This window comes from Poromitra crassiceps, assembly GCF_964638095.1.
Source record: "Poromitra crassiceps genome assembly, chromosome: 10".
Lineage (NCBI taxonomy): Eukaryota > Metazoa > Chordata > Actinopteri > Beryciformes > Melamphaidae > Poromitra > Poromitra crassiceps.
In genome coordinates this window covers 8104391-8125916 of record NC_139631.1, presented here as the reverse complement: position 1 = coordinate 8125916, position 21526 = coordinate 8104391, and the positions used below count along the sequence as shown (strand labels likewise).

The window sequence follows — 21526 nt, the reverse complement described above, 5'->3', positions numbered from 1 at the left end:
CACTCAGGGCTGTAGTGGAGGCTAAACACACTGCACTTAAGGCTGTAGTGGAGGCTAAAAGCACTGCACTCAGGGCTGTAGTGGAGGCTAAACGCACTGCACTCAGGGCTGTAGTGGAGGCTAAACGCACTGCACTTAAGGCTGTAGTGGAGGCTAAAAGCACTGCACTCAGGGCTGTAGTGGAGGCTAAACGCACTGCACTCAGGGCTGTAGTGGAGGTTAAACACACTGCACTTAAGGCTGTAGTGGAGGCTAAACACACTGCACTCAGGGCTGTAGTGGAGGCTAAACACACTGCACTTAAGGCTGTAGTGGAGGCTAAAAGCACTGCACTCAGGGCTGTAGTGGAGGCTAAACATACTGCACTCAGGGCTGTAGTGGAGGCTAAACGCACTGCACTCAGGGCTGTAGTGGAGGCTAAACACACTGCACTTAAGGCTGTAGTGGAGGCTAAACACACTGCACTTAAGGCTGTAGTGGAGGCTAAACGCACTGCACTTAAGGCTGTAGTGGAGGCTAAACGCACTGCACTTAGGGCTGTAGTGGAGGCTAAACCCACTGCACTCAGGGCTGTAGTGGAGGCTAAACGCACTGCACTTAAGGCTGTAGTGGAGGCTAAACGCACTGCATAGAATACACTTTAAAATTCTGCTGATAGTTTATAAATCTCTCAACGGGTCAGGCCCACATTACATCTCTGAATTGCTTCTACACTATGAACCTTCTAGATCTCTTAGGTCATCAGGGACTGGTCTGCTAATTGTTCCGAGGACCAAAACAAAACATGGTGAAGCCGCATTCTCCCACTATGCCTCCCATGGCTGGAATAAACTCCCGGAAGACATTAGATCTGCCCCTACTCTGCCTATTTTTAAATCCAAGCTAAAGACCTTTATGTTTACTTTTGCTTTTAACTGCTACTAAACTACTGAAGTTTTAATTCTACAATTTTTTTTTTATTGTTCTATTTTTTCCCCTCTGGCTGAGAGAGAGTCACAGGAGGACGCTCGCACGCACGTCGCACCGTCTGTGAGACCTTTTTGCTTGTAAAGTGAAAACGTATTAATATAGAGCCGAACTCTCTTGATATAGAGCGGAACTCTCTATTTTATTTTTTATTTTTGTTTTATAGTGTTTAAACCATAGGTTTAAACCCGCATCACCAGCCTTGCTAGGCGAAGAGGCTAGTATCAGCCCCGACTAGGCAAACTGCTAGCGTGTAGCAGTTTTGGTTTTATTGTTCTATTTTAATTTTTAAAGTGTTCTGATATGCTGTTGATTTCTTTATTATTATTATTTTTTTCTTTGTGTGCTATGCATTGCTGCTTGTCTTTCAATTATTTTTCAGAAAGCACCTTGGATTGCCTGTGTGTGAAAGGTGCTATATAAATAAATTTGACTTTGACTTTGACTTTGACTGCACTTAGGGCTGTTGTGGAGGCTAAACGCACTGCACTCGGGGCTGTAGTGGAGGCTAAACGCACGTAAACCACGTTTATGCACCTTTTTCACACACATTTCATTGGGAGATTTTTTGGGGGCGTACACAGATTTCGACAACTAAATATACACAGTTTTATACATTTGACTTCTGGTCTGCTAACGAGCTGGCTGCACTTGACCTTTGTGTTAAATGCACAGTACACTCTAAACACAACGTGAAGAAGGTTCTTACACAGGAGAGGGTGCTACATTTGGAGATATCCTGTGTAAATCATCTGAAATACAAGGTGGTCTTTGGTTAACGCAACAAGCCAACGCATTTACAAATCTCTCGCAACCATATTTCAGAAGGAGAAAAAAAGCCATTGACAATTATTCATAAATGTATTGCCGTTCTCCATTCGGACAGCTCTGATAACTGCGCTGACGTCACTATAAAAAACGAGGGTTTCACCAGGGGTTCCTCTGACATCCAAAGAAAAACATCTGAAAGAGATCCCTTTGTTGAAGAATCCCAGCGCAATGTTCATGAATCCTTTATGAAAAGGTTCAAGGAATCTATAGGGTTCCCCTGTGGCTGCAATCTGAAGCAGTCAAGAAGGTTTCGTGAAGCCCTTGTTCTTCTTACAGATAAGTAGGATTGGTCGGCCTCGTTGGTGAGAGTTCAGCAAACCTCCTCCAGGCATGTTTGAAAAGGTCTACTGTAGTAACCAACTCCCAAAAAACATTGTGGTTTGTGTTTCTGAATCTCCAGTTGTGCTAACTCTAAACACTAAAAGGTCATTAGGGGATCCTTCTAAGATCCACAGGAAACAGCTAAAACCTAGTGTATAGCTGTCCTGCAGTGTTGCCAACTCTTTTCGTAGGAAAGTAGTTATGCACGTGTTATGCAGTTTGCAGTGGTCACAGACCAGCTACTGAAGAAACATTGAAGAGAGTATTTTCTGCAGTATTAACTGTGGATAGATGCAGGATAAATTGATGGAGACCTCTACAATCGCTACCACTGACTGATTCATTTGACTGTGTTTACTATCTGCAGAGAGCGCCCCCAGTGGCTCACCGAGTAGTGCGCGTATCTTAAGGCTGCCGGTTGCACAACGTCTGAGTTAAGGTTTCCATAAAATAAAACCGGTTGCACAAAACACCCCTAAGTCTTCTCCTTAAGGTTTCCATAAAGTAAAACCGGTTGCACAAAACACCCCTAAGTCTTCTCCTTAAGGTTTCCATAAAATAAAATTGGTTGCACAAAACACCCCTAGGTCTTCTCCTTAAAGCAGCTACGAGCAAGATTTTCGATTGTTATTAAACAGTATAATTACAATATTGATGCATCACATCTTACCTATAATAGTAGCTGAGACCAAAGCCGTGTGAATCGGAGATTGCTCCCTTGATGATTATTAAGTCTGTGTCTGTCTAAACTCGCGTCACCAGGGGGCTCTCTCTCTCCGGCGGACCGGATAAACCCGGAAGTGAAACGCAGCTGCCTGCCTTCACCCGTTCGCGCTGCCTAGCAACATACCATAAACAAGGAGAATGCCATGCATACTCTCGCGAACATCTCTCGTTATATTCTAACAGGTTTTTTGGAAGTTATTTTGTGGTTATGGCCGAAGTGGCTGCTGCAAACCGTTTCATTTCACTTCCTGATCTGCCCTGGCCACAGACAGACTAACACTGGCCGATTCACTCGGGGTTCAAGCGAGACTACTCTGCGTTGGTATCGTTTACTATTAGAGGTAAGATGTGATGCATCGATATTAAATTTAGACTGTTTAACACGTTCACTGCCGTGGACGAGATATCTCGTCAAGCAGAAACCAACGGTTGACTGCCGTGGACGAGATATCTCGTCCAAAATTATTATTATTTTTTTTTTTACGGTGGGACGTCGATCAACCCCTTTTACAGTACATCTCCTATAGAAATATGGGAGGTATTGAATGTGTATAATCTATTTTACCGACCCACTAAGTGGCGACAGTGCTCTCAAGACGAGAGAAAGCCAAGAAAAAACAGCCGCGTGAGGAAGCCATTCTCATGAAAATGGATTGGCGAAAACGCTTTCGCGCAGGGAGCTGGCGGTGGGGGATTGCAAATTTGCATAATAGATTATGGGTGCAACACACTTTGAAACACGCAGCATAAATAAGACCAGAATCGGAAAAGCTTCATCAAAGCTCTCAACCGAAACCCCAAGAAACGAGCGAGCCCATCCAGACTCGCCCGACGAGGGGCAGCCAGGCAGCACAGACAGCAACTCGCTTGTCACACACCCGCTGCAGCCACGGAGGGAAGAGGAGAACACACACGGAGGGAGGAGTTTGAAGGAGAGAGGGGTTTCCTGCTGTTATGGAGGAAATTACTGTTCAAAACTATTGTTTAGATGTCTGACGTCTTACTGATGCCAAAAATAAATGGTTAAAGTGACTGTTCTATCGAATTTCACAAAAAGCCATTTATCTCAGCTTAAATTTTCAGACGCTGAAACCATGCTGTATTCAACTGCTAATGCCTACATAACTACTAACTCTACAAACTAACTCTTTTAGACAGAGAAAGCACACATTCTATTAGTTCTTTTGAGATATTTTGTGTTCACAAAATACTAGCAGAAAATAATCCTCGGCTCTTGAAAGATGAGCCAGAATCCTCAAAAAAAAACCTTGGCAGAAGCTACCTACAGTAAAAAAAAAACTGGTGGCAGTGAATGTGTTAATAACAATCGAAAATCTTGCTCGTAGCTGCTTTAAGGTTTCCTTAAAATGTTCCACCTTAAGGAGAAGATTTTATTACAAATGATTTTATTTGATGGAAACCTTAACTCGCACGCTAAGAAAAATCTTAACTCAAGGTGTTTTGTGCAACCGGCAGCCTTAAGATACGCGCACTACTCGGTGAGCCACTTGGAGGCACTGTGTTCTACTTTGAGGCGGTCCGAGGACGGAGTGTATGCACTGGGAGGCACGGGAATTCCAATCCTCCTGACAATATTCATTTAGGTGTGAAATTGAGCTGCAGTACTGACCGGGGTGTAATCACATTGTGGTTACTCTTGCCCTCTTTCTCTTTCTCTTTCTCTCTCTCTCTCTCTCTCTCTCTCTCTCTCTCTCTCTCTCTCTCTCTCTCTCTCTCTCTCTCTCTCATCTCTCTCTCTCTCTCATCTCTCTCTCTCCCTCTCATCTCTCTCTCTCTCTCTCTCATCTCTCTCTCTCATCTCTCTCTCTCTCTGTCTACCCATCATCATCCCCAGGAGCCAACGCAGGTCCTCTCCACTCGATGGGGGCGCTTGGTTAGGCCATCAGGAGTTTATTAGCATGCCCAGGTGGGGGGTTTGCTCACTGAACCACGGTTTTATTTATTGGTTTGGGGGCTTTCGATTCGAGGCAGATTGGTTCAGTAATAGTCCATGTAGGAACACCCAGTGGTGTAGTGGTCCCTGGAGAAGTGGGTAGACTGTAAATTACGCCTCAACACCCCCCTCCCCCCCGCCACTTTATATATATATATATATATAAGACAATAAATACAAGACTATATATATATATATAGTTTGGGGTTTCTGAAGGTCCCCAAAGCTCACACAACCCCTGGTGGAATCTGCCGTTAGAAGTGGGTAGACGCCAATCGGTCTGAAAAATAAGTGGGTAGACTCCTTCTACCCGCGTCGACCCTCCACGACACCACTGGGAACACTCCACCATTAGCAGCGTACACAGTGGGAGGCTTTGAAGAAATCCCTCTTCCTGCTTTAATCCTGAATCTCTCCGGCATCGACACAGCGGAGAATCTTTCTCAAATCCAGGAGAACTACAACATTTGTATAAAGAGGAATACCGGTGTCATTTAGACCCATCATTTTGCTGTACGTAATACGATTTGTTTTGTTGTTGTTTGAAAATACAAACTTTACGGTGTCAAACCTAGCTTGAAATTAACTGCTGTCACGGCTAACAACAAAAATGCCCCATGAAGGACATGGACAGTTAAATGTGTTTTGGGGGCATTATTTTCCCCGGAGGAGACTTCCATTTCTTCGGGTGTCAGCTGAGTGATGGGATACAGGGCAGAACGTAACACTCGACTCAGCTGAGTGATGGGATACAGGGCAGAACGTAACACTCGACTCAGCTCACTGGAATGAGGAGGAAACAGAAAGGTCCACGTTGACCGTGTGATGGAGTCTCTCTCTCTCTGTGGAGACGAGAATGAATGGCAGCAACTGGCTTCTTCTGAAGGGAAGCACCAGCTGATATCTGCAACTATGCTGAGTGTGTGCAGAAAAACAAGGCATGATGGAAAGGAGAGCGGCAACTTGGACAAAACTGTATTATCTTTGAAGACAAACTTTTCGTGTCTCTCAATACCAGACCACTGCTCTTTCTGGACGAGCAAAGAAACATTTATTTTCTTTCAAAGAATCCCACTGGGGAGGATTGAGGCAAAGTGCAGCAGCACACCATAAAAAGCACTGAACCTGTATCTCTATCATCTACCTGCATCTGTACAGCAGGACCTCTACTGAACCTGTATCTGTATCATCTACCTGCATCTGTACAGTAGATGGGTTCTGGTTGGCGCTGTGCCTCATAAGGAGGACTATCGTGGCGAAGTCAGTGAGGCAATAACACAGAGGCAATAATACAGTACTTTAATACAGTACCTGGACCCCAGAGGGAGACTTCTTCTTAGTCACGTCATAAAATATTCAGTGGGAACATCTATTCAAAGTTATTCTGAAACCAATCCACTGGAACCGAGCAGCCGAGTTGTGTTCTGAAACACTGCCCCTGCAGACGTCCAACTTTCTACTGCATGTTTGTGGAAGTGTGGATGCACTACTTTTGCTGTTCATGTTCTGTCGCATCAGGTTTGTCTGTCTGTTCAGCTGTCGGATGCTCCGGAGACGAGTCGCTTGAGAGATATTAGAATGTTTGTATTCAAATAAAAGGAACGGTGAGATGACTTATGGGGAACATATCTTTGTGAGAGGTTCCAAACCACTGGAGTAAAGCATGTAACTAGAGAGGAGAGGAGAGGAGAGTTTCCACGCAGCCTACTAGCTACAGTAGCTACTAGCTACTGTATAACATTAGCTACTGTGCGAATGAGATGTGATACCAACAGGACAGTGGAAGCTAGTTGTTGTTGGATGGTTAGCTGACAACATATTATGATTAGCTAGCTAACAAGGTAGCATTATCTGAACACATAATCATCCATCAATTCCCAGGTAAACCGGCACAGAAATGTGTATATACTGTGAAAAACTGGTCTGTGAAGCTTAAGATTATTAGTCAAATCCATTTGTTTTTTTTACTTCTTCTAAATCTGTTCTCAGTACTGCAGGTGCTGCTGGACGTTCCTCTTTCATAGTGTTACCTGCCCACTTCACGCACCTTGTTAGTGAAGTTGTGCCAAAACACCATCAAACATGGTTGCTGAAGGCTGTGTCAGTCACTGCACGTATGTACTCGGTAGTGTGTGTGACATCACTGTGTACTCACGTCAGCAGTGTGCATGACATCAGTGTGCGTGACATCACTGTGTACTCATGTCGGCAGTGTGCGTGACATCACTGTGTACTCACGTCGGCAGTGTGTGTGTGACATCACTGTGTACTCACGTCGGCAGTGTGCGTGACATCACTGTGTACTCACGTCGGCAGTGTGTGTGACATCACTGTGCGTTACATCACTGTGTACTCACGTCGGCAGTGTGCGTGACATCACTGTGTACTCACGTCGGCAGTGTGTGTGTGACATCACTGTGTACTCACGTCGGCAGTGTGCGTGACATCACTGTGTACTCACGTCGGCAGTGTGCGTGACATCACTGTGTACTCACGTCGGCAGTGTGCGTGTGACATCACTGTGTACTCACGTCGGCAGTGTGCGTGACATCACTGTGTACTCACGTCGGCAGTGTGTGCGTGACATCACTGTGTACTCACGTCGGCAGTGTGCGTGGTCGTGCTGGTAGGAGCCGGGGGGGCAGGAAGCCAGGCACTGGCCGCTGTCTGCGCTCAACAGCTGGGAGCCGCTGCACGACTGGCACTCCCACACACCGCTGCAGCTGGCACAGGACGGCTGACAGGCTGCAGAGGAGAGACACTGACCCGTCAGTCATTCACAGATTCATTACGCACCTGTCCCAGCAGAGGGCGACGACATATCGCTGACAGGTGGGCAGTGCATCAGCGGGCTAACTAGACAGACACACCTACAGTATGGGTCATTTACAGCCTGATAGCAGACTGAGTTGTCAACTCGTCACACTCCATTTCCTTCTGCTCGTCTGACACCGCCTCCACTCCAACACATTTCCATGAGGGGGAATCCCCCAGGGGAATTCCATTTCTCCTTAACCAATCACGAGAGAGCAACGTGTCGGCCGTACTCTCATCTGTGTCAGTCAGGAGAACGCAAACAACATCTCCCTTTTGAAGAAAAGCCTTCAAAGCAGAGCGCCGTTTGGATTTCACAATCACAATCACTTTTATTGCCACAATAGAATACGCAAGATTACATACAAGGAATTTGTCTTAGTGTCAGTATGCAGCGGAGCAGTCATATAATATTCAGATCAATATTCATATCAAAATTCGGAGATCAAAGGAAACAGGAAGTGCAGTGCAGTCCATTATACACAAATAGTAAGTAGGCATTAAATATGAATTTATTTGATTATTAATGAAGATCATATCCAGGAGGGAGCCAAACCACTGAGTGAGAAAATGCGGGGGGGGGGGGGGGGGGGGGGGGGGGGCAATGAAGAGACATGACGTCATTTAGTCAAAGAGACAATCTAAGGAGAAACGCAACTAAAGTCCCCTTTAAATGTACAGATCCCGCCCACCCAGACGAGTGACGGACGTTATCCTACAGGATGTGTACGTTCACACTCACTCCTCTACTGTCGCCCACATAAACACACACGGACTCAAGCACATGGAGAGATGAGGAAGGAAGACAGAGAAGAAAGAGAGAGATGTTCTGGCCTGTTGGAGGCCTTATTGGCTCCTATCAGTCAGACAGTTATCTCACACACACACACACACACACACACACACACACACACACACACACACACACACACACACACACACACACACACACAGAGTTGGTTCATTTCAGGTGAGAGAATCAGGAGATGCAGGTTGGGACTTTGTATTCATGTGTTGACTGTTGACATGCCTAAACTCAAATGTTTGAATATATACAGCAGAAATATCCAATAGATAGATGGATTTCTTGCAGTGATCTGTGAAGAATGTTAAGTAATATCACACTATCTCATGCCTTCTGGCTCTGCCCTTCACTAACGGGATTCTGGGCCAAACTATTTGATTGGTACTCTAAGGCCTACAAATAGTGAGTTGAAGGTGTTCAATTATTTAATATGGGAGTGATTAATTAATATGCGTGACATTACCCTAAGACCTACAAAAAAATAACCCTTCAGCCGGAGGCAGAACTCGCCATCTTCGGTTGCCCTCTCTAAACTTCCCTACAGCTGTGCAACAATCTCTGACACTGTCGACCACAAGACTCGTTCTGAAGGAATGGAAGTCCTCCTCTTCACCTTCTTTTCAGGTGTGGCTGATGGAAATGATGATCTCTGTTACAGACCGAGAAGGAACTGCTGCTCTGGTTGACATATTGAAGGGAGTCTCCTACCTGCACACACGGCTCCGTCTGGGTAGAAGCCTGCGGGGCAGACGGCCAGGCAGCGGCCCAGGTGGAGGAGGGCCTTGGGGTTCCTGCAGCGGTCACAGTGCTCCGGACGGCCCGAACACGACAGGCAGTCTGCATGGCACTGCACTGCTGCAACACACAGGTCACAACACACAGGTCACACTGATGTTACACTGCACTGCAACACACAGGTCACAACACACAGGTCACACTGATGTTACACTGCACTGCAACACACAGGTCACAACACACAGGTCACACTGATGTTACACTGCACTGCAACACACAGGTCACAACACACAGGTCACACTGATGTTACACTGCACTGCAACACACAGGTCACAACACACAGGTCACAACACACAGGTCACACTGATGTTACACTGCAACACACAGGTCACAACACACAGGTCACACTGATGTTACACTGCACTGCAACACACAGGTCACAACACACAGGTCACACTGATGTTACACTCACATTCACTTTGATACAAACATCCTGTAACACAGACTCAGACTGACATTTAACGTCATGTTCAAGTCAAGTCAAGTCAAGTTATTTGTATAGCACATTTCATACACAGAGGCAATTCAAAGTGCTTCACATAAAATGGTTGACAGGAAAAGAAAAGAAAAGAAAAGAAGAGAATAAAATGGACATTTAAAAGCATCACAACAAAACTTTAAAAAAGAGTATAAAAAGTGCATTAAGCAACAGGCGCAGCAGTTGCAGAAAGAGCTAAAAACTTATAGAGTAGGTTGAAGTAGGTTGTGTGCTTAACGGCGGAGGAACGTAAGCAAAAATCTCTAGGCTGGAGTTCGTTACCCAAACCCAACGACAGTGCGCACGCATTCACACACTGATTTCACTCACTCACTGAACTCGTGTTTGAAGATTACATAGCTTCATAATACATTAAACCAGGGGTGTCAGACTCATATTAGGTAGAGGGCCGGATTTGTTCAACTGAGACCTCATGGGGGCCGGATTTTTTTTTTTACTAAAAATCAATTCGACTCATTTACCCATTTACTTCACAAAATAAATACTGCTCTTTCCATTTCTCTTGAAACTGCCTGCATTCCGTGTCAACCTTTCTCTTTTTCGACAGCATCTTGTTCAGGGGCGGACTGGGATCATAATTCAGGCCGGGCATTAGATACCAAGCAGGCCAGGCCGATACGGGCCGGCGCGCGTGCCGGCGTCGAAAAATTTGGGCCGTTTAAAGCTCAATTTGGGCCGTTTGAAGCCAGATTTGGGCCGTTTGAAGCCCAATTTGGGTCGTTTAAAGCCAGATTTGGGCCGTTTGAAGCCCAATTTGGGCCGTTTGAAGCCCAATTTGGGCCAAGTCCAAGTTTACAATGAGATGCACCCACTTTAACCCTGAATAAAGTAATAAAACCACTAGTAAACCAGTAGGCGGCGCCTGGCCTGCTGTGGCCAGGCCAGGCCACCGGGCATTTGCCCGACGTGCCGGATTATGCAGTCCGCGCCTGATCTTGTTGATTCTTTTGTTTTTTGGTAGGTAGCTGAATGCGCGATTCAATTCCAGCGTGGCATCATGGCGGCTTTGTTTACACCTGATGACCTACTGACATACTTCCTTGTAGTGCAGGTTAATTAACTTATGAATGAACTCTTAGCTTGCTTATTAGCTCCACGTAGTTCATGATAGTGGGGTGCGAATTTAATAATAATAATAATAAAAAATAATTTTTATTTTTATTTTTTTTATATTCCAAAACATCTCGCGGGCCGGATGAAACCTGCCCGCGGGCCGGATCCGGCCCGCGGGCCGTATCTCTGACATCCCTGCATTAAACCATTGTTATGGGAGATTGAATCATCATGGGAGGAAAATCTTTTTTTTTCCTTCTTTCTTTTTTGACAATCATGCCACGACCCCCCAAAATAATCTTACAACCCCCCCTGGGGGTCCTGACCCCCAGATTGAGAACAGAGCGCCCTCTACAGGACGGCTACATCAGAGCGCCCTCTACAGGACAGCGGCTACATCTGAGCGTAGCAGCAGCTGTGTGCAGAAAGAAGAGCAGCATCATGTCTGAACACTTTCTACTTTCATTTCCTCTGCCCAGTCAAAACCCCTGAACCACACACACACACACACACACACACACACACACACACACACACACACACACACACACACAAAAACAAAATCAGCTGTGATTAAACTTGTATGAAAACGAGCGATGTAGAGGTGAGGATCCATTAAGGGCACAAGTCTACCCTGAGTGATTACCTAACCCTAACGAGAACTGCCTCACTTGTGTGGACGTGTTCTTTTAATACGCTACATAGCGGGGAAGTTCGTATTCGTGTCCAAAATATCAGCAAAATAATCCAGCAGAAATCTTCGGAGTGTTTTACCTGCCAGTTAGCTTGTTAGACTCATCTGTGACCTCCACATGTTGGCTGGTTCGCTGCCAAAGCTCTTAAGAGTAAGCCGACCACAGCCACAATTTACCAACACTTGGCTGTTAGCTGCTGGTAACTTCACACCCTGATTCCCACTGAAATGGCGGCTCTCCAGTGAATAATGGAGCAGCGACTGCCAAGATGTCTACCATTAAGAGGAAAATAAAACCTCCAAAACACTGGAGCCAATGTTGTGTTGATGAAATATGATGAAATGTCTGAGGTGATTAACTCACTAATGTGAGCGCTATTAACGATATTATATGACATTGGTGTGTGTTGGGTCTGGCCACAAATGCACTATTCATGTTATGTGGAAATAGGGTGTCTGGGTAGTGTAGTGCAGCAGCAGTAGATGCCCTGCCTACCAACACGAGGGTCGCAGGTTCAAACCCCCCCCATGTTACCTCCGGCTTGGTCGGGCGTCCATACAGGCACAATTGGCGGTGTCTGCAGGTGAGAAGCCAGATTAAGGGTTATGTGTCCTGCTCTGTGCACCAGCGTCTCCTCTGGCAGGTCGGGGCGCCTGGTCGGGATGGGGGGAAGGGGAGGAGAACTGGGGGGAATAGCGTGATCCTCCCATGCCGGAACCCATACAGTCAGTATCAGTGGAACAGCTGTAGCTGAGCTGAACAGTATTTGCCCCGAAGGAAGCTCACATGTACCGTGTTTCCCACGAGATGTGAACGCAGCACGACTCCTCTGGCAACAGCTCCAGATATGAACTGACCAATCACACGAGAGGCTGTCCACCTCTGAGTCCATAGACAGACGTGATTAATAGGCTTATGGGAGATTCTATGGGTCCAATGGGAAGGTAGAGAGAGAGGAACGAGAGAGAGACAGAGACAGAGACAGAGACAGAGAGAGAGACAGAGACAGAGACAGAGACAGAGACACATAGAGACCGAGAGAGGTCTTGTTTTGACCCCACAAACCAAACAAGACCATGCAAGTCGACAACCCGATGAAGGGTTTAGGAAACGATTAGTCGATTAATCAATTAATCAATTAGTCAATTATCAGTAAAAACACCAATAATTTGGTTTTTTGGCTGCTGGTCAGACTGAGTTAGAAATGTGCAGACTGGCTTTGGGCTCTGGCTCTTGTGCTGCTGCCATGAAACGCTTCACTAAGTACACTGCATGTACCGGGACTAGGTGTACCAGGACTAGGTGTACCAGGACTAGGTGTACCAGGACTAGGTGTACCAGGACTAGGTGTACCAGGACTAGGCTAGGTGTACCAGGACTAGGTGTACCAGGACTAGGCTAGGTGTACCAGGACTAGGTGTACCAGGACTAGGCTAGGTGTACCAGGACTAGGTGTACCAGGACTAGGTGTACCAGGACTAGGTGTACCGGGTGCAGCTTTCATCACACAGTAGCAGGAGGTGGCTGGGCTTGATGTGCAGAGACAGCTTGTACACGACCCTCAGTCTGTCTGCTCTCATGTGCTGTGAGACTGTAGTCCATTACCTGGAAGACAATAGGCTAGGAGAGGGGACTAACCTGGAAGACAATAGGCTGGGAGAGGGGACTAACCTGGGAAGACAATAGGCTAGGAGAGGGGACTAACCTGGAAGACAATAGGCTAGGAGAGGGGACTAACCTGGAAGACAATAGGCTAGGAGAGGGGACTAACCTGGGAAGACAATAGGCTAGGAGAGGGGACTAACCTGGAAGACAATAGGCTAGGAGAGGGGACTAACCTGGAAGACAATAGGCTAGGAGAGGGGACTAACCTGGAAGACAATAGGCTAGGAGAGGGGACTAACCTGGAAGACAATAGGCTAGGAGAGGGGACAAACCTGGAAGACAATAGGCTAGGAGAGGGGACTAACCTGGAAGACAATAGGCTAGGAGAGGGGACTAACCTGGGAAGACAATAGGCTAGGAGAGGGGACTAACCTGGAAGACAATAGGCTAGGAGAGGGGACTAACCTGGAAGACAATAGGCTAGGAAAGGGGACTAACCTGGAAGACAATAGGCTAGGAGAGGGGACTAACCTGGAAGACAATAGGCTAGGAAAGGGGACTAACCTGGAAGACAATAGGCTAGGAGAGGGGACTAACCTGGAAGACAATAGGCTAGGAGAGGGGACTAACCTGGAAGACAATAGGCTAGGAAAGGGGACTAACCTGGAAGACAATAGGCTAGGAGAGGGGACTAACCTGGAAGACAATAGGCTAGGAAAGGGGACTAACCTGGAAGACAATAGGCTAGGAAAGGGGACTAACCTGGAAGACAATAGGCTAGGAGAGGGGACTAACCTGGAAGACAATAGGCTAGGAGAGGGGACTAACCTGGAAGACAATAGGCTAGGAGAGGGGACTAACCTGGAAGACAATAGGCTAGGAGAGGGGACTAACCTGGGAAGACAATAGGCTAGGACAGGGGACTAACCTGGAAGACAATACCTGGAAGTAACTTTGGTTTCAGAGGGAACCCTCTTTGTTAGTTCTCGCTATAGATTTACTTGTTGTGTATTTTGTTTTGCCTGGGTATATCTGTGTACATGTTGACTTGATATGGTGTGCCCAATAAATATATTGAACACAAAAAGAGGTTAAACTAAAGTAAACAGTGGATAGAGTGAGGATAGTTTGTATTGAGTGGGAGACTCTCTCTCTCTCTCTCTCTCTCTCACTCTGTCTGTCTCTGTCCTCAGGCTACATCATGCTGACACATACTGAGCAGCCTCCCCAAGGACAAGCTGCGTTTTGTCCTCTGACTGCCTTGCATATGTAACCTCTCTCTCTCTCTCTCTCGTTATCAGTCTCTCTCTCTCTCTCTCTCTCTCTCTCTCTCTCTCTCGTTATCAGTCTCTCTCTCTCTCTCTCTCTCTCTCATTATCAGTCTCTCTCTCTCTCTCTCTCTCTCTCTCTCTCTCTCTCTCATTATCAGTCTCTCTCTCTCATTATCAGTCTCTCTCTCTCTCCCTCCCTCTCTCTCTCTCTCTCTCTCTCTCTCTCATTATCAGTCTCTCTCTCTCTCTCTCTCTCTCTCTCATTATCAGTCTCTCTCTCTCTCCCTCCCTCTCTCTCTCATTATCAGTCTCTCTCTCTCTCTCTCTCTCTCTCTCTCTCTCTCTCTCTCTCTCTAGCCTTTATTCATCCAGGAAAGGTCAACTGAGCACACATGAGCTTCTTTAGCGTCGTCCTCTTTCTCATTGACCCAGATGTTCTGGGATTTGAAACAAACTTCTTCTTCTTCTCCTGTGGTGTTTTATGGCAGTTGGCATCCTTTATGTTGCATTACCGCCTCCTTCTGGATTGATCCTGTTTTCCTACATTCTGTCCCTGTCTCTACGTCTTACTATTACTGTTACATCACTGATTACAATTATTTGTTGAAAAACATCCAGAGAAATATGGAAAGTGGGTTCACCAAAAGTCAACCATAACACTTCACCACAAAATAGCTCCTGGAATCCACTCCAGCCAACATCACACATGGATGAGATCTTACAGTGTGAGAGGATCTGAAGGTGGATTTTGGACGTTTTCTGATGCAGAGGACCTTCATCCTCAGAATTATTCATGCAGCAGGTTCATCGTAATAGAAAAATTAGACTTTAAAAGTGGCCGATGTTCAAGGAAGAATGGGCCTGAACCTGCCTGAACCCTGGCTGGGAACACAAGCGGAGTGACGATGATGAGGACGAAGAGGAGAATCACTGCAGCCGAGTGTGAAAAAAACAACGTCAAATTATGACTTTACATAATCCTCCCTGGCAGCACAGATTCATTATATAACTTGTTTATTATTTGTTTAATGATCCCCAAAACTGCCTCCTCTCTTCTCTTCTAAAACCAGGACAAGTCAGCTCACTCTGCTTTGAATTAGCAGCCAACTAAACCATGTCTTCTTACTATGCTTTGACTCAATCAAGTCTAATTCATGGGAAAACTTCCACCTGGAGAAAGTCAACTTTTCTGCCTCTTCTCATTTCCACGGGCTTCGTGTGAGAGGACAACAGCTAATTATGACGGGGGGCGTTGAGTCTATTTGGGGCTAATTAATTGGCTCGTTAGGATGCAGACTCTCAAATGAGCTTCAGGTTCAGGTTCTTAGATCTCACCCTCCATTGAGATTGCATTGTACTGCAAAGGGGGGCGTGGCAAATTAGCATCAGCGCTACGTAAACTGTTCATATGACCACCTGACCCAGCTGCACCTGGCAACTTTTTTTGGGTGGCATCACTCCGGTGGCGTCGGTAATGCACCCAACACCCGAGCCCCTTCACTGTGGCTGTCACGTAACCTGGTGACACTGGGGGCAGCACTGAGCCCCTTCACTGTGGCTGTCACGTAACCTGGTGACACTGGGGGCAGCACTGAGCCCCTTCACTGTGGCTGTCACGTAACTTGGTGACACTGGGGGCAGCACTGAGCCCCTTCACTGTGGCTGTCACGTAACCTTGGTGACACTGGGGGCAGCACTGAGCCCCTTCACTGTGGTTGTCACGTACCTTGGTGACACTGGGGGCAGCAGCGTCCCTCCTGGGTGACGGAGAGGATGCCTGGCGGGCAGGTGGGACAGGAGCGCAGGTAACAGGTCACCTGGCTGTCACGACATTCACACTCCCTACAGCCGCCATCACTCCACCGAGACAGGTTCTGACAGAGAGACAGAGAGGGAGAGAGAGAGAGAGGGAGAGAGAGAGAGAGAGAGAGAGAGAGAGAGAGAGAGAGAGAGAGAGAGAGAGAGAGAGAGAGAGAGAGAGAGAGAGAGAGAGAGAGAGAGAGAGAGAGAGAGAGAGAGAGAGAGAGAGAGAGCATTATTAGAACATATTAGTATAAGTATATATAAGTTTCTCATTAAGCTCAAAGTAAAAGTGTGACAGGAACATTTAGGGAGGTGGACAAAAGAATGAAAACAGCACATGAAAGAGCATATGAACAAAGTGAATCAGCAGTAAAAAGGTAGCTAGAGGGAGCAGAGGCACTGAGCTGAATGCCAATTAGCAGCGTGGCTGAGATTTAAACGGGTCCAACCAATGACACTTTGATGTGTGAATTTGAAAATCAGGGAACTAAGAGAAGTCCAAAAAGGCCAAATGGCAGCAGCGCTGATCACAAAAGGGAGAATAACAGCTAAATCTAATCTAAGCTGAGTCTCTAGTTCGTTCAGAGACTTGACTTGACTTTTGAGTGGAACAAAACCCCTATTTGTGTTGTGGGTCCAGGCTGTGGAGCGGTTTAATGAAGGCCAGAGCTGCACCTGCTTCTTAATGTGGAAGCTGTTACCATGACGATGTGAAAAGGGCCTATAGCAGGCGGAGCTGTGGCTCAACAGAAATCCCCCCGGGGCAAAAAACTAAACCAATCTATACAGTGAAAAGATAACGTGTGAAACCCGGCCTAAAAAACAACAAATCTATACACAGGCTGCCGGAGAGTTGGATTAAGCCAGACAAGCATATTTATATATTTTTTTAATGTTTTAATGAACTTCGGTTGTTGAGGAGAAAGCTGCAACGCTGTTTCGCTGTGAAGCTCCAGGACTGTTTTGTGTACTAAAAGAAACTTCACCCATCGTCAAATGTTCCTTTAATATTAATATTAGCTTGTTTTGATTATTCCCCTCTTTTTCCACATTTTGATATCATGTCGATGTGTAAATAAACCTAAAGTACCTCATGGGATCTAAAGTAAAGTAAAGTACCTCATGGGATCTAAAGTAAAGTAAAGTACCTCATGGGATCTAAAGTAAAGTAAAGTACCTCATGGGATCTAACGTAAAGTAAAGTACCTCATGGGATCTAAAGTAAAGTAAAGTACCTCATGGGATCTAAAGTAAAGTAAAGTACCTCATGGGATCTAAAGTAAAGTAAAGTACCTCATGGGATCTAAAGTAAAGTAAAGTACCTCATGGGATCTAAAGTAAAGTAAAGTACCTCATGGGATCTAAAGTAAAGTAAAGTACCTCATGGGATCTAAAGTAAAGTAAAGTACATCATGGGATCTAAAGTAAAGTAAAGTACCTCATGGGATCTAAAGTAAAGTAAAGTACCTCATGGGATCTAAAGTAAAGTAAAGTACCTCATGGGATCTAAAGTAAAGTAAAGTACCTCATGGGATCTAAAGTAAAGTAAAGTACCTCATGGGATCTAAAGTAAAGTAAAGTAAAGTACCTCATGGGATCTAAAGTAAAGTAAAGTACCTCATGGGATCTAAAGTAAAGTAAAGTACCTCATGGGATCTAAAGTAAAGTACCTCGTGGGATCTAAAGTAAAGTAAAGTACCTCATTGGATCTAAAGTAAAGTAAAGTACCTCGTGGGATCTAAAGTAAAGTAAAGTACCTCATGGGATCTAAAGTAAAGTAAAGTACCTCATGGGATCTAAAGTAAAGTAAAGTACCTCATGGGATCTAAAGTAAAGTAAAGTAAAGTACCTCATGGGATCTAAAGTAAAGTAAAGTAAAGTACCTCATGGGATCTAAAGTAAAGTAAAGTACCTCATGGGATCTAAAGTAAAGTAAAGTACCTCATGGGATCTAAAGTAAAGTAAAGTAAAGTACCTCATGGGATCTAAAGTAAAGTAAAGTACCTCATGGGATCTAAAGTAAAGTAAAGTAAAGTACCTCATGGGATCTAAAGTAAAGTAAAGTAAAGTACCTCATGGGATCTAAAGTAAAGTAAAGTACCTCATGGGATCTAAAGTAAAGTAAAGTACCTCATGGGATCTAAAGTAAAGTAAAGTACCTCATGGGATCTAAAGTAAAGTAAAGTACCTCATGGGATCTAAAGTAAAGTAAAGTACCTCATGGGATCTAAAGTAAAGTAAAGTAAAGTACCTCATGGGATCTAAAGTAAAGTAAAGTACCTCATGGGATCTAAAGTAAAGTAAAGTACCTCATGGGATCTAAAGTAAAGTAAAGTACCTCGTGGGATCTAAAGTAAAGTAAAGTACCTCATTGGATCTAAAGTAAAGTAAAGTACCTCGTGGGATCTAAAGTAAAGTAAAGTACCTCATGGGATCTAAAGTAAAGTAAAGTACCTCATGGGATCTAAAGTAAAGTAAAGTACCTCATGGGATCTAAAGTAAAGTAAAGTAAAGTACCTCATGGGATCTAAAGTAAAGTAAAGTAAAGTACCTCATGGGATCTAAAGTAAAGTAAAGTACCTCATGGGATCTAAAGTAAAGTAAAGTACCTCATGGGATCTAAAGTAAAGTAAAGTAAAGTACCTCATGGGATCTAAAGTAAAGTAAAGTACCTCATGGGATCTAAAGTAAAGTAAAGTACCTCATGGGATCTAAAGTAAAGTAAAGTAAAGTACCTCATGAGATCTAAAGTAAAGTAAAGTACCTCATGGGATCTAAAGTAAAGTAAAGTACCTCATGGGATCTAAAGTAAAGTAAAGTAAAGTACCTCATGGGATCTAAAGTAAAGTAAAGTAAAGTACCTCATGGGATCTAAAGTAAAGTAAAGTAAAGTACCTCATGAGATTGCTCCTGGTACGAACAGGAAGATTTGACGGAGGAACACTCCGGACAGCACTTCCCCGGCAGGTGAACCAGCTCCTCTCCCTGGAAAAAAAAGACAAAAAATAACAATAATAATTCAAAACTTTATCATCCTTCAAAGCAACATTTTGTTGTTTGTGGTCCTGGAGAGGTTTGAAATGAACAAATAGAAAATAAAAAAGGCCCAGCTGATAAGGCCAGAGAGCGAGTGGGGAGCTGGGTGTAAAGTGTGTTGTTCTTACAGATAACATCACCATCATTTACCAGCTAAATCAAAGTGCAGCTCTGTATTTGCTGTGTTTGCCTCTGTCTTCTGCAAGTCTTCCTCTCATTCTTCCCCCCATATTTTATTTAGTAATTTTCACAAGATAGAAAACAAAAAGAGGCTCAGACAAAAACAACAACAACATAGTATATATACATATACCAACATTAATGTTACAACATGGTGCTACCAGCCACGTCAAGTGCCTATGTGCTTGCAAGAGATGTGTGTGGGATCCCACACAAGGGGTCCATGAAACGTCAGCTGAGCAAGTTTCTTGTCGCTCTTAACCTCATCTAAGTAGGCTAGAAATGGGTCCCAGATCATTGTGAATTTCCTAAAGCCCTTTTCCCACATGCGCTTTGTACCGCAAAATGACCGGTACGTGGTCTAATGCCTGCATGTGAGAAAGGCGCCGTGCCGGTATAAGCGCGACCCCGTCGTCCCCGACATTTCACCAGTTTCGTGCCAGTCACAAGAGCGGTATGGTCTTAAGGGGACGCAAGTGGAAACGGTTCAGGTCATTTTCCGCGACAGCGGTCCTTCAATCATGGGCGAGGAGTAGCCTACACACGTTGCTTAATGTTCCAGCGGGCATAATCTAATCATTCGCGCACATTAAAGCAAACTGGCGAAATGATCTTGTGATAGCCTAATAAGAGCAGTATGTCAGCTTGCTGATTTCCGAAGGCATTTTCCGCTATCAGTGGGCTGTGACTTCGTGGACCAGGTTGCAATGCACACAGTAGACAGTCCAACACCAAATACACAGCTGATTGTTCGATATTCCCCTGGTGTTGCGTACCACCAAAGGACTATTGCCAGTCGCAAACGCGCTTCCAGTGGTTTTCGCCACCGGGTGATCTTGCGTGCGGGTCGGACCAGACTCAGCACGTAATACCGGGACATGCGAAAATGACGCTTCCATTCCACGTCGTCAAAATTGTTCAGAGCATCTTCCCAAAATAAATTCCCTCCTGGTCTCTCTCGCTTCCAGACGGCTCTAGTCTCACGCAGCAGCGCAGAGGTACATAACACTGTCATGATCTGTCCCCGGTTTAGTCTATCTTCATATTCTGCGCGACACTCTCATGGGCGAGGTGTACACACGTTGCTTAATGTTCCAGCGGGCATAATCTAATCATTAGCGCACATTAAAGCAAACTGGCGAAATGATCTTGTGATAATAAGAGCAGTAGCCTATGTCAGCTTCATGTGTGTGCTGTGCTGATTTTCCCCTCTCCTCTCTGCTCGCTCTCTGGCCACAGTCCGTCCTCCTCCTTCAGTCACAGTCCGACAGGGACTAAGCAACGTTGCCGACAGCCAAGGCAAGCCCGGACACATCAAATGAAGCCAGTCTGTAAAAAGTGCTTCAACGCTACGCAGGTGAACGGATAAACAAGCAAACTTATTTCACCATTCGGAGTTTTGCCGACACGTCACTCCCCACCCGCTCTGCAGTGCCGCCCCCCCCTCCCCCCCCCATACAGGCAATTTCGCTGATAGATTCCCACATGCCAGAGGAGAGGTGTGAAGGGAAATGTCCGATATTGACTTACAGGTAATTTTCCGGTACGCATGTGGGAAAACGGCTTAAGTGAATTGGTCCTCAGGAACCGGAGTCTCTCCATACGTATAACCAAGACCATGTCCGTCAGCCACAGCTGAAAAGAAGGTGGACAGGGGGACTTCCACTCCTTCAGAATGAGTATCTTCGCGATAGTCGTCCCCTGCGTCAGAGACTGTTGCACAGCCGTAGGGAGGAGCAGAGAGGATTCTGAGCAGCCGAAGATGGCGAGTTCCGCCTCCGGCTGAAGGGTTATTTTATAAGCCTTAGAGTACCAATCAAATATTTTGGCCGAGAATCCAGATAGTGAAGGACAAAACCAAAAAGCATGGGACAGTGTACCCTCTGACACCCGACACCTATCACATAGTGGTGAGACAGAAGGGTAGATATTGTGCAACCTGGACTTGGAATAATGAAGACGATGAGTGACCCTAAATTGGATCAGTTGGTGTCTGCTGTTAATTGAGCAGAGCTGGACTATAGATAGACTCCTGTCCCATATAACCTCAGACAAGTCAACATCAAGTTCCTCCTGCCACGCCTCCCTAATCTTCTCAGTAGGGGCGCTGATGGTCTTCCTCTCATTCTGCATGTGCTCTCTCTCCCCCCCCCTCTCTCTCTCTCTCCCCCT

General features: G+C 45.5%; 1 protein-coding gene across 1 annotated transcript in view; it reads right to left on the bottom strand.

Moving 5' to 3' along the window:
* Positions 1-19317, bottom strand: part of LOC310783821 (extracellular matrix organizing protein FRAS1-like) — a gene marked incomplete at both ends in the record, with an annotated part of 130091 nt that extends 110774 nt beyond the window's left edge. Inside the window, 5 exons of the mRNA XM_083644720.1 lie at positions 7400-7543; positions 9126-9269; positions 16062-16209; positions 19034-19123; positions 19303-19317. Of these exons, the coding sequence (XP_083500846.1) occupies positions 7400-7543; positions 9126-9269; positions 16062-16209; positions 19034-19123; positions 19303-19317 (541 nt within the window). The remainder of the gene's footprint in view (positions 1-7399; positions 7544-9125; positions 9270-16061; positions 16210-19033; positions 19124-19302) is intronic.
* Between the last annotated feature and the right edge of the window lie 2209 nt (positions 19318-21526).